This window comes from Cetorhinus maximus, chromosome 1 (assembly GCF_964194155.1).
Source record: "Cetorhinus maximus chromosome 1, sCetMax3.hap1.1, whole genome shotgun sequence".
Lineage (NCBI taxonomy): Eukaryota > Metazoa > Chordata > Chondrichthyes > Lamniformes > Cetorhinidae > Cetorhinus > Cetorhinus maximus.
Genome location: NC_135879.1, coordinates 236,251,666 through 236,264,645, shown reverse-complemented (window position 1 = coordinate 236,264,645; position 12,980 = coordinate 236,251,666). Strand labels below are relative to the sequence as shown.

The 12,980-nt window shown below is 43.7% G+C and overlaps 1 protein-coding gene and 1 long non-coding RNA gene across 3 annotated transcripts in view; one reads left to right on the top strand and one right to left on the bottom strand.

Moving 5' to 3' along the window:
* The window catches only part of LOC144688041 (dedicator of cytokinesis protein 2-like), a 1,154,257-nt gene that overhangs the window by 1,051,105 nt on the left and 90,172 nt on the right, over positions 1 to 12,980 (bottom strand). The window contains exon 3 of the mRNA XM_078554696.1: positions 4,269 to 4,309. Within this exon, the coding sequence (XP_078410822.1) occupies positions 4,269 to 4,309 (41 nt within the window). The remainder of the gene's footprint in view (positions 1 to 4,268; positions 4,310 to 12,980) is intronic.
* Positions 12,378 to 12,980, top strand: part of LOC144688187 (uncharacterized) — a 40,397-nt gene continuing 39,794 nt past the window's right edge. For both annotated transcript variants that reach the window (XR_013578391.1, XR_013578385.1), the window contains exon 1: positions 12,378 to 12,528. This is a non-coding gene — a long non-coding RNA (uncharacterized LOC144688187). The remainder of the gene's footprint in view (positions 12,529 to 12,980) is intronic.

The window sequence follows — 12,980 nt, the reverse complement described above, 5'->3', positions numbered from 1 at the left end:
AGGCGCTAAGAAGGTTCATGGAAACCGGCGTACGGTTAAAGAAGGAACAATGCACATTTCAAGTATCAGCAGTTACTTACCTGGGACACAGGGTGGACGCCAGGGGTTTACATCTGGTAAAGATAAAGTTCAGGCAATAAAAATGCACCCTCACCATCCAATGTAACTAAACTCAGGTCCTTCCTGGGTAAGATCAACTACTATTGCCGCTTCTTGCCAAACTTATCAACTTGTGTTGGCACCATGACACTCGTTGTTAAAAAAGAATCATCATTGGCTGTGGAATTCACAACAGGAAGAAGCCTTTGTGAAAGTAAAGAAACTGCTACATTTGTCATGTTTATTGATACACTACGACCCGTTGAAAGAATTAGTATTAACATGTGATGCTTTTCCTTATGCTGTAGGAGCTGTGTTATCACATAGGATGGAAGATGGATCAGAAAGGCCTATTGGCTATGTCTCGAGAACCCTCTCCACAGCTGAGAAAGGTTATTCCCAGCTAGAAAAGGAAGGTTTATCGGTGATATTCGGAGTGAAGAAATTTCACCAGTACCTACATGGACAACATTTCACTGTTGTGTCAGACCATAAACCATTAATGGATTTATTCAGTAAGGATAAGGCCATTCCACCAATAGTATCAGCAAGAATACAACATTGGGCTTTGATATTATCTGTGCATGAGTATACTTTTATGTACCGTCCTGGCTTACATGTTGCAGATGCAGATGCACTCAGTCGTCTCCCATTAACAAATAGCATTGTACATACCCCTGTTCCACAAGAAGTAGAGCTATTACTGAATTTGTTCGATTCTTTGCCTGTGTGTGCAAAGCAAATTAGAAATCGGACGAACAGAGATCCAATTTTGTTGAAATTTTGTTTTGCAAGGATGGTCAAATTCGACCACGCCTGAAGAGGTAAGACCATTCCATGCCCGAAAACAGAGTTAAGTTGTCAAGATGGAATTTTGTTGTGGGGGTCAAGAGTCCCTTCACAAGGAAGAGAACCACTCTTGACAGAGCTTCATAGTGCGTATCCAGGCATATTGAAGATGAAGATACTTGCGGGAATCTATGCCTGGTGGCCAGGCATTGACAGAGACATTGAAAGCATGGTCAAGCACTGTCTCCATTGTCAGCAACAACAGAAGTTGCCTGTTTCAGCTCCACTGCATCTGTGGGAGTGGCCTGGTTGACCCTGGATTAGACTACATATTGATTATGTAGGACCATTCTTAGGTACCATGTTTTTGTTGATTGTTGATGCACATTCTAAATGGATGGATTTGTATGAAGTCAGATCATCAACGTCCAGCGCAACTATCGAGAAGCTGCATCACTGTTTTAGCATACATGGCCTACCAGAAATCGCTGTTTCTTACAACAGTGCGGCTGTTACCAGCACAGTGTTTCAGAAAGTCATGAATCTGAATGGAATCAGACATATTAAACAGTCCCTCACCATCCCTCAGCAAATGGTTTAGCTGAGAGAGCTGTGTAAACTTTCAAGTCTGGGATGAAGAGGTTACCAGGAGGTACTCTGGAAACTCGACTTTCCAGCTTTCTTCTCAGTTATCATTTGATGCCTTATTCGACTCTGGGTTCAACACCATCTGAATTATTGATGAAACGCCGCCTATTTACAAGGTTAAGTCTGGTGTTTCCAAACTTAAAGGGGAAGGTAGAGAGGAATCAGCGTAATCGAAAATTGAATCATGATATTCACAGCAAAGCTCACATAGTGCAGGTGACACTGTACTCGTGCAAAATTTTGGCAGTGGACCCTGTTGGACTTCTGGAGCCATTGTTTCGGAGACTGGTTCCTTATCCTTCCAGGTGCAAGTGGAAGATAAAATCATTTGAAAACACGTGGACCATATTCGTGATGGAGAGACATTCCAACAACCAACTATTCCGTCTGTGGTTAATGTCAAATCGTCAATTCCTGAGGTGACTGATCGATCTAGAATAGACATGCCCAATGTCTCTGTAGATTTGCCGAACCTTGAACTGCCACTTTCTAATGATGTGTCTCATTCTGCAGTTCCTGATCATGTCAATCCTGTTGAGGAACCTCAAGTGGTAGAACTGCGCTGCCCTAACCACATAAGGAAAGCACCTCAGAGGCTTAATCTTTAATCACATGAAGTTGTATATATCTATGTGTTGTTGGATATTCAAATGTTCTTTGTAAATAGAAACTGTAAAAACTAAAGGGGGAGGAAATGTCGTAACTGAAGGTATAGCCTCCCCTGCTATCTATCAGGGGTCATGGACGTTCTTGGAGCTACGACCAACAAGTCCTAAGCACGGGAAATCCGGTGGTGGGGCTTCCTGACGAGAGTCCTGATTGAGCATATGGCACCCGACAAAGCTCTCTGTAATAAAGTTTATCTGTTTCTTGTTGAAACCTGTCTGGTCCACCAAGTCATTACACTAATACAAAATGCAAATGTTGTAGAGGCTGGTAATCTGAAATACATAACAGAAAGCACTAGAAATACTCATCCGTTCTGGCAGTATTTGTGGAGAATGGTTTTCCCCCTCCCCCTTTCTCTGCCTCTGTACTTGTTTAAAACCCATTACCATCTCTAAACCATCTTCCAGTTCTCAGGTCATTGAACTGAAATGTTAACTCTATTTCTCTCTCCACTGACACTGCCTGAGCACTTTCAGCATTTTATATTGTTATTTTGGCTCGCTAGTGCCTTTCCCATCTCAGGATACTTTTTAAAGTTAAAAAAACTTTAAATTTCTCATAGGGTGGACTTTTACCTTGTGCATCCATGTAAAGTGGAAAGTAATGAATTGCCAGTATCTTTTACAATTCTCCCCATTTTTATTTTCATGCAGGTGACCTCGCTTAATGTGAAATAGGCTGCCAACTCCCAATTTACACTAATGCACAAAGTCAGAATTCACCTCAGTATAGGTGTACCTCGTCAAACCAGGTTAAGTGTGCTTAATATTAATATAATTACACATAACTTGGCTTGGACAAGTCGGCTCATTTGGCTCAATGCCACAGAGGAACTTATATCATGGCCCAGATGTTATCGGTTGGATGTTGTTCCTTTTGCACTTGCTAAGCACTTCCTGTTCAGAGAAATTTTGACAGGAAATGGATGAGTAATAATTGTTGCTCTCTCAAGCTTGTACTGAAGTTAGAGAAACTGAAATTTAAATGAAATGATCCCCTCCTCTCGCTTGAAAACAGCGACTCTGGCTGAAATGGATCTCCATGTATTGCTAGCCACCCTCAATCGGCTACCTTGCCCAATTGGCAGTGAACCTAACCTATGATTGGTCGCGGTGACTGTTGATCAAACTATGGGGGTTATCACTGGCAGAAGTTGTGAAATCAGGTGGTAATGAAGCGACACTCCAAAAACACATGGCTGCATCTCCACTATTTTGAGTCTGCCCTGCTGCCTGCATGAGCAGTGCTTCCCCTCTCTGCCCATTAGAGCAGGACCATTGAGCTGTTGTTTATCTCAGCCTGTGCTTATACATACTTTTAATGGGGAGTTAGATAAGTACATGAGAGATAAGGGAAAAGAACAATATGTTGATGGGTTAGATGAATTTGCATGGGAGGGGGTTCACACAGATCGTAATCACTGGTATGAGCTAGTTGGGCCAAATAGCCCGTACATCTTCTGTAAGTCTTCACAAAGCTCCTTTAACCCCTTCTTTGCCAGTCGCTTTTTTTGAAGGTGTTCGTCAACCCATTTTTATGGGAGTGAGTTTGCCCTGGAGATTGAGTTCATTTTAAACCTGGTTTGTTCTGCATGCATCACATGCCCTATGCAGGCATCCCTCATTCATCCCTCTAAGCTATTCATTTGAGGTAGAGAGACAGAGAGAAACAATTTTCTCTGGTGGGGGAAGTCCAGAACAAAGAGGGCATTGCCCTAAAATTAAAGCTGGGTGTGATAAAATCTAAAGTACATCTGACCAGGGTTGGAAACTCTGTCAAAGTTAGGTAGAAACCTTGGGGCACGGACCTCCCTCACTTGTCAAGAGTGGATCTTGAATGGCTTTTGAGTGAATTAAAATCCAACTTATTATGCGCGGCGAAGGACAAACTAAATAGTCACGAAAAGCTAAAATATTTTGCATTATTCCCAAATCAAAATTGAAAACAAAAATCATTCTGGACTTTTTTCTCATAAGTGACTGATTTGAACGTCCACACTTCAAACTGTTAGGGTTTTAATGTTGGTTAGAAAATCTTATTGTGCAACAAGCAAACAGACTTACCAATACAGATCTGTTCTTCAGAGAATATCCTCTGTACCAACCTATGGATCAGAAACAAAACTCGTGTTACTGCCAATGAAAGCAAGGACGAGAGATATTGCTTTCCCTGCTGGTAGGCTTTTGGAGATTAGGGAGATACAGAGACACCTGCTCGCGTCAAGTAGCCCATTGCTGGCCACTGAGGTTCACATGTAAAAGATAGGTGAATGAGTTATTGGAAGATGGGCAACACTTACTGAACCATACCACCTGGGAGTCCTGCAGTGTGGGAAGGCAGAGAACTGGAAAATCAGTGAAAAATGGATGAGGGAAAATCAATGGTAATTCATACAACTTTATTACAGCACCTCCCAAGCCCATGACCCCAGCTACCGAGAAGGGGAAAGACATCAGGTGCATGGGAACAACATCATTTCCAAGTTTCCTGCCTAGCCACACAGCAGCAATTTGCATATGGCAAGTTTAATGTAAAATTCCCAGGGCGCTTCCCAGGAAACAGATAAAAGAATTAAAAATTGGATTGGAAAAAAATTGACACGGAACCAAGAGAGGGGACACTAGGACAGGTGAAAGGTAGAGGTGGGTCTTTCATCATTGCGCTCAAATCCCTTTATAGCCTCAAACCTCCTGACCACTAAAAGCTACCTCCAGCCCTACAACTGACTGAGATTTCCGTGTTCCTGCAATCCTCAGCTTCTTGTACAACAGTGAGTTTCTTCGCCCCACCATTGATGGCCGTGCCTTCCGTTATTTAGGACCTGAGCTCTGGAATTCCCTCCCTAAACCTCTCCGCCTCTCTACATCACCTCTCTCTCCCTCTCTCTCTCTCTCTCTGCCTTTAAGATGCCACTTAAAACCTACCTCTTTGGCTAAACCATTGGTCATCTGTCCTTATGTGATTAAATTGTGTGATTCGGTGTCAAATTCCGTTTGGTATTGCTTCTTGAAAGGACCTTGGCATGTTTTACTGCATTAAATATGTTATATAAATGCAAATTGTTGTTGAATGACAGATGGAGAGGGAATTTCAGACCTTGCCGGCCCTTGCAGAAGTGTGTGCAGATGCAGGCTGCGCCTCGGTTGGATAATAACAAATTGTTGCCTCGGGTTGTTTACAAGGGTGGATTTTGTTCTGACCTCCAAGTTAGAACTGTTACAGTAGTGCCCGTTTTCAGACAACATACATTGTTTTTTTTTTATATATAAGCACAAACACTCCGGAGCCAGATGGTTACGTTAACAAGAGAAGATTTATTTGCAGAGACAACATGCAATTGGAGCAGTGCAGCAGCTGATGCCAAACTCCATCCAGCTGAATATAATCTAGAGCAGATTGTTTGGGACAAGCTTTCAGACCCTTTGCTCACTCATCTCAGCAGCTGGCTTCTCTGCCAACTCCAAAAGCATCAACAACATAATGAGGAAAATGGATGAGATTTTGATGCGTCCAGAGTTGACTATTTTAATGCTCTTCTATCCGTCCTCCCACCTGCCATAAACTTGGGCCAAGAGTTTACAGCCCCTCCTGCCCTGCAGGATATTATGGTCCCGCCGAACTGAGCGGAGATTTAATTGGCTCGCTGCATCTGCCGGTTGGGGGGCGTTGGTGGGGGGGAGATATGCCATGGCAGGGCTGTAAAATCCTGGCCTTGAGTTCAACCAAAACTAGGTCCTAACTCACGCCAGGTCCTGTTCACCCATCACCCCTGTTCTCACTGCCTGGTCCAGCAACACCAATTTTAGAATTTTCTTTCCTGTTTTCAATCCCTCCATGTCTGTGCCCTCCTCTCTATCTCTGTAACCTCCTCCAGCTCTATTAACCTTCTGAGACCTCTGTGCTCCTCCATTTCTGGCCTCTTAAGAATTCGCTCTTAATTCCATTGGTGACTGTGCCTGCAGTGGCCAAGACTCTAAGCTCTGGAATTCCCTCCCTAAACCTCTTACCATCTTACTATATCTTTCTCCTTCTTTAAGACGCTCTTTAAAACCTGCCTCTTTGACCAAGCTTTTGGGTCACCTGTCTTAATATCGCTTTGTTAGGCTCGGTGTCAAATTTTATTTGGTAACATTCCTGTGAAGTGCCTTGGAACATTTTACTTTGTCAAAGGTGCTATATAAATGCAAAGTGTTGTTGTTGTAAAAGGCATGTGGCTTGATTCCCCAGACTTTGCTGTGAGAACCATGCATGGCCGGTCTCATTTCTACGAGATGATAAGAACATAAAAAATAAGAAGAGTAAGCCATTCAGCCCTTTGAGTCAGCTCCACCATTCAATAATAGCTCAATCATGCCTGATCATCTCCCTCAGATACACATTCCCGCATTATTCCCATATCCCTTAATTCCTTTAGCATCCAAAAATCTATCATCTCTCCCTTGAAAATACTCAAAAACTAAGAGCTCATCCTGAGCGAGACACAGCCAGAGTGGGTATTGGCAACTTGGTGTACAGTGGGAATTGAACTGGTAATTCTTTCTCTTTAATTTCTCTTTAATTTTTGTAAGTTCAGCAGCCTAGTTAAAAGGTTGGTAAGGTAGCTGACTCAGCTGACTGTGTGACAGTTAACTGTCAATCGCCTGAAGCCTGATTAGGGCCTGAATAGGTGTTAATTACTATTTGAAGCTTAACTAGTGTGAGTCACCTCAGCTCTATTTAAGAAAGGGACTATCTAGAAGCACACTACAGTATGCTTGCACACGAACAGGGGAGAGAACTCATCCTGAGTGAGACACAGCCAGAGTGGGTGTGGGTATTGCCAATTTGGTGCACAGTAGGAATTCATTGCAGAGGGGAAGAGGTGCTCTTTGCATTTTTTCCTTGCTGTCCACCTTCTTAAATCTTCAGAGCATGGTCTTGCCCTGCTGCAGCAGTAGAGGCTACAAGGGAAAGGAATGACTGGTAAGTAGTGGGTAAGGTCGGTTAAGTATTTTCTATTTTAATCGCTTATAGTTTAAGGTCTTTTTGTGGTTTATAGTTTGTATGTTCTATAGTAACGAGGATCAGGAAAGAAGGGGCCTAGAGTAATTGATTTAAAAGGTTTAATTTAAAGGGATAAGTCATGGCAGGAGAGCTCAAAGCCATGGTGTGCTCCTCATGCTCCATGTGGGAAGCCGGGGACATTTCCAGTGCCCAGGACCAGCATGTGTGCAGGACATGTGTCCAGCTGCAGCTCCTGGAAGCTCGGGTTTCAGAGCTGGAATGGCGGCTGGGGACACTGTGGAGCATCCGCGAGTCTGAGAGCATCATGGATAGCACATTTAGAGAGGTGGTCACACCGCAGATGAAGGGACGTGAAGAAGGAAGGGAATGGGTGACCACCAGGCAGTCCAAGAGAAACAGACAGGTGGTTCAGGAGTCCCCTGGAATCCCGCTCGCAAATCGTTATTCCATTTTGGAGACTGATGAGGGTGCTGGTTCCTCCAGGGAGTGCAGATAGAGTCAAGCTTCTGGCACCACAAGCAGCCAATCTTACGGTTGGCGGACGGGTGAATCGGCCAGCTGGTCTTTGCATTTTTCATCAAACCTCATCCACGGGCGGGATGAGATTTACGGGATGAGATCCGTGATGAAACGAAATATAAATAAATTCCTGTGGACAGCATTTTCCATCAGCTGAATTTTGAGGTTCATGGACACTTTTTTTTTCAACTTTTAAAACCTTTATTTTTGCTGTTTCAGGCCTCCAGCTCCCTGAGGCAGCTCTCTGCCTTCAGCAAGCGTCCTTTCGGTGCTGGCCCACACCCCCACGCTGACATCATCGCCCGCCCTCTTCCCCGCCCCCACCCCGGCAGCGCTGAGCTTTTCAGCGAAATCGCGGTCAGGGGCTGATCACGGCCAGCGGTCCGTTTCCCGCCAATCGCACCTGCCCGCCGAGCTGAAAAAGGCTTGAGAATTTCAATTGGCGTGGCACTCACAGGCTTCTGGCAAAGAAGGTTCTGGATTTCCACTACCCATTGGATGAAGGACTTCACTTCTTAAATGACTTCAGCTGTCATTTTAAGAATGTGTCTTTTTGTTTTCGATTCCCCCACCTGTAGTACCATACCAAACCCCTCGATCAGATCCCACCCCCGCCACTTCTTTCTAAATTCCAGCTCAGACAAGCTACATTTGCATAACCTGTCCTCAAAGTTAACCCTTTAAGCCCCAGTTTAATGCGGGTGAATCTGTGCTGCCGCCCCTCTAAGAGCTATTCATTATGAGGCAATGTCCAGAATTGAACGCAGCACTCCTCGACCAAGGCTCTGTACAATTGAAGCAGCAAATTCCTCGCTTTTTTGCTCCATGTTCCTTGAGATAAAGGCGAATTTTCCACTGCCATTTATGTTTATTTTTTGCATCAATTGGTCCTCTGTTTTCCTGTCTCTCGGGATATTACATGGCGATGGGGAGGTTGTGGGGAGGCTGGGGAAGGAGTGGTGGGGCTTGGTGCCAGCCATCATGGGTGTGAAGTGGATCTGTTGAACATCATGGTGCTTTTCGCTGTATTTAATAAAGCATCCTTCTGATTTTACAATGACAGCATGTTTTCCCTATTGCCTATATATCCTACTGAGTCTGTATTTTTATTTGAGCTTCCAAATTGGTCATCAACTTGTTTTTCTTCCATTTGCCATCTGGCCCTTTTCATTCCTTTCCCTTCTGGTTGTCAAAGCACAGGGCCTCAGCTGCCAAAGGGACTTTTAAAAGATTTAATGGGAAATAACTAGTGCTGGATCCGTGCTGGAGTTATTCAGACACTCAATCACAGAGCGGAAACAGGGCAAAGCATCTCTCGGTGAATCCCGCCAACACTCTGGGGCCTGCCCTCTGATCAGGATGGATGACGGCAGCAGCAAGCCAATGCTTAATTAGACATGGGAGCTAGAGTAGGCCGTCCAGCCTCTTTGGAGCCCAGGGTTCATGGTAAAGGGATTGCAATGTTATCCTGGTTGAAATCTTTCAAACTAACACAACGAGGGGAGTCAATAAGAAGATAAGGCAGGAAGCCACATGGTCCCAGCAGCATATCATGCATAACATCAGGAAAACCCAGGGCCCCGGTGCAATAAATGCGGAGACCTGGCACTTCACAGGAGAATTATCAACCGAAATTTGACATTGAGCCAGTTAAGGAGATACTAGGAAAACCCGGTAAAACTGGGAAATGAAGGGTACCAGTAAAACATGTCCAAACTGGTCTTGTGGGCCTTAAAATGGAACCCCAGTGTTACTGGTGCCAGTATTACGGATTTCTACTAGCATTTGACAGTTTTTGAACTGATTTTTCCTTCTAGACAGGGAGCTGAGTTTTAAGGAGCATCTTGAAGGAGGAGAGAGAGGCAAAGAGGTGGTGAGATTTATCGAAGAATATCCAGAACTTAAGGTCCAAACAGCTGAAGGCACAGCCACCAAGGGTGGAGCAATTCAAATCAGGGATGCTCGAGAGGCCAGAATTGGAGGAGTGCAGTGTCTTGGCGGGAGGAAGTTACAGAGATACGAGGCCAGGGAAGGGTTTTAATTCGTAAAGGCAAGGTCATGTCTGATAAACCCGATATACCTTGACTCCTCAGGAGTGAAATTAGGAAATTCTTCCACATGTAAAAGGTGGTAGAAGTTTGGAACTTTTATCAGCAATCGGCAATTGATGCTATATTAATTGGTCATTTTAAACCTGACATTGATAGATTTTTAAAGTATTAAGGGGAATGGGGCAAAAGCAGGTGTATGGAGTTAGGTTGTCAATCAGCCATGATCTCATTGGACGAACAGGCTCGAGGGGCAAAATGTCCTACCCCTGTTCCTATATGTTTATAAAATAAGGATGAGAATTCCATTCAGTGCATCTACGCAATTGTTGCTCCAGGTGCTGTCTTTCAAATGAGGCAATAATCGGAGGTTCAATTCTCCTGTCCAATTGCACATGAAAGATCCCATGGCACTATTCAAAGAAGAGCAGCGAAGTTCCTGTTTTACTACCTGTATATATCCCTCAACCGACCACACCATAGAAACGTTATGGGTTGTTTATCTGACAAACGGCAGTGACTACATTTTAAAAGTAACTCATTGGCTGTGTGGTTCTTTGAGGTATCCTGAAGATAGGAAAGTGGTACATAAAATGCCGTCTTTTTGCATTTTTTTTCTTCCACCTTAGGAGTAAGAAGTGGATGTGGACCAACAGCGGGATGCATTAAATCTTGAGTGAAAGCCTATTGTCCTCAAGGTGCGATCTACTGCAGTCCAGATCAATTTAAATACACCAAGTTGTGGAAAAAGGACTACAGAATCCACACTACTGCTATTAGCACTTTTGGATTATTTCTTAATGCTTTGACTTCTGTAAATTGGATCTTGCCCAACCCTATAAGAACCTGCAACATACGTTCACAGGAGTTCAGGCTGATTTAGGATTGAGTTTTCCACTTTAGTTCGTTAGTGGAAGTGCTCACTTAACCATGCACTCAATTCAATCCAATTCATTTCATTTTAAAATTACATAGTTTAAATCACCTATCTCTGCTATTCCTGAGAAGCACAGTGACCGATGGACATTAGGTAGTCTCGTTAATTAACCTTTACATCATTAATCTAAGCGTCTGTTAGCAGTCAGCAATATAGAGTTCTCAATCAGTCAGAAGGATAAAGTTTATTTAGTTGGGTGTATATCACTGCACCTTAACATGTCCTTGGTTTGACTTAAGAGTCTTGGCTCAATGGAAGAAAGGAATAGAGTACTTTTTGAAATAACTTTTGCACCTGCTAGATAATTTAATGAAGCTTCGGCATAATTGAATATGTGACAGCTTGAATTAAAATATTGCAATCCTCCAAGTATTGATTCACAAGGTTTCAAATGGAAGTTTGGGTCTACATTTGGAGGCTTAAATACTAGGAAGGTCTAAGCCAAACTCGTCAGGCTCTGTCAAAAACTTCCTTTAATTTCACCACAGAGCATGTTAGCTATTTGGGCTTTAAGCTCTCAAATTCCAATCCTAACCTTTTCCAGCTCTCTAATTGTTATGAGCCCAGCTGATGTTAATACTGGACAAGTCAGATCCCAGAGTGAAACCTGGCTTGACAGACCCTCATCTTTTTTTAGAAACAGTGGAGGAAAGTTACTGAACAAATTCACTGGAGTCTGCAGATGAACTTTTAACACAAAGAATAAAATATTTATTAAAACAAGAAAACTGAATTATATTACACCAGACAAAAAAGATTGGAAAGATCTCAATATAAGCACTAGAATATGATTCAAATCACATCATTCCTTTACCCCAACCATATCTCTACAGGCACATACAAATTCAGCATAATTTATCAATTTACCATATCTATCTTATACTCTAATATTCAGGGTAAGTAGGCAGTACATGTTAACCAACTTGTGAACTGTGGTCACACACACCACACTCCAAAGTAAATGATGGATGCGACCAAAGCAGATTCTATGGATTTCTCAACAACCCACCCAGACGCTAGTCACACCATGAGCCAACCAGTCTCACTGAAACTCTGCCTTTCTCACAAAGGTTTCCAATCTCCACATTTGAAGATCTCGCCTTGGAGTTCTCTCCAAACGTCACTTCCACATGGACAGCTTCAACTAGAATCCACCTCCAGAGTTTCAATCTCATCTTCCGAGATTCCTTTTCCCTGCATCTCTGTGTACACTCAAGCTTCACCTCCCAAGCACACGTTCAGATCTTCCACCACGCCAAGGAGAACATCATTGCTCCAAAAGGCCCGCAGTAAGGAGTCACCAACCTTCGGCTGCCTCCCCAGATCTTCAAGGCTTCCCTCAAGACTGCTTTGCTCCAAGTTTGCTCCCTGCAGCTCTTTCTTTAACTTGGAACTTTTTTCTCTGCCCCTGTCCTTTATCTTGACTCAATGGGATCTCCCCCTGATCCCAATCTTTGTCACTGCCTGGGACTTCCTCCTGGGACCTCTGTCTGTCCGACTTCCTGGTTTGGGACCCTCTTCTTGGTTTGGGACCTTTCCCCTGTCCCGTTCCCCGTGTCCTGCTCCCTGCAGTGCCTTCAGTACAATGGTGCTCCAGTTCAGGTCACCTGACCTGCAGTTTTGCGCTGTTTCACTCCTCTGCTTCCCTTTCTGCTGCAGGCGCGCAGGGTTAGTTCCCGGCCTAAAGACATGAAAATGGACGAACTGAACATGTGCGTCCATTTCCCAGTCGGCGCATGTGGAGAAATCCTGAGGCCCACCGGGGACTGTGGTTCCCGAACTGCAGCTATGGTTAAACTTATTGTGAGTATTGTAGTTTCTTAACGTCATGCGTTTCCCTCCTTTAAGACGCTCCTTAAGATCTACTTCTTTAACCAGGCTTTTGGCACTTTTCTTAATGTCCCTTTCCTTGAATTGGTGTCAATTTATTTTTGTCAGGTTAGGCTCCTGTGAAGACTCTTGGAACGTTTTATTACATTAAAGATGCTATATAAATGCAAGTTGTTGTTGGGGCTTAAACAAAATAAGTAGAGTGATTTTCACTGCAGTTCAGATTCACAACTTTATCCTTCAAGATTGGCAGGAAGGAAGGAGGTGTCTTAGCACGTTGCTGTTTCACCTTCGGGACTAGATTTGAAACAAGTACAGCTCCAATAACTAGTTGGAGAGAGTCTTATCCGCAGCCAGGAAGTTGGCAAAGTGGAGGTGCCAAAAAAAGAGAATTCCATTTGAGCAAGTTAAGAACATAAAATTTGGGAGCAGGAGTT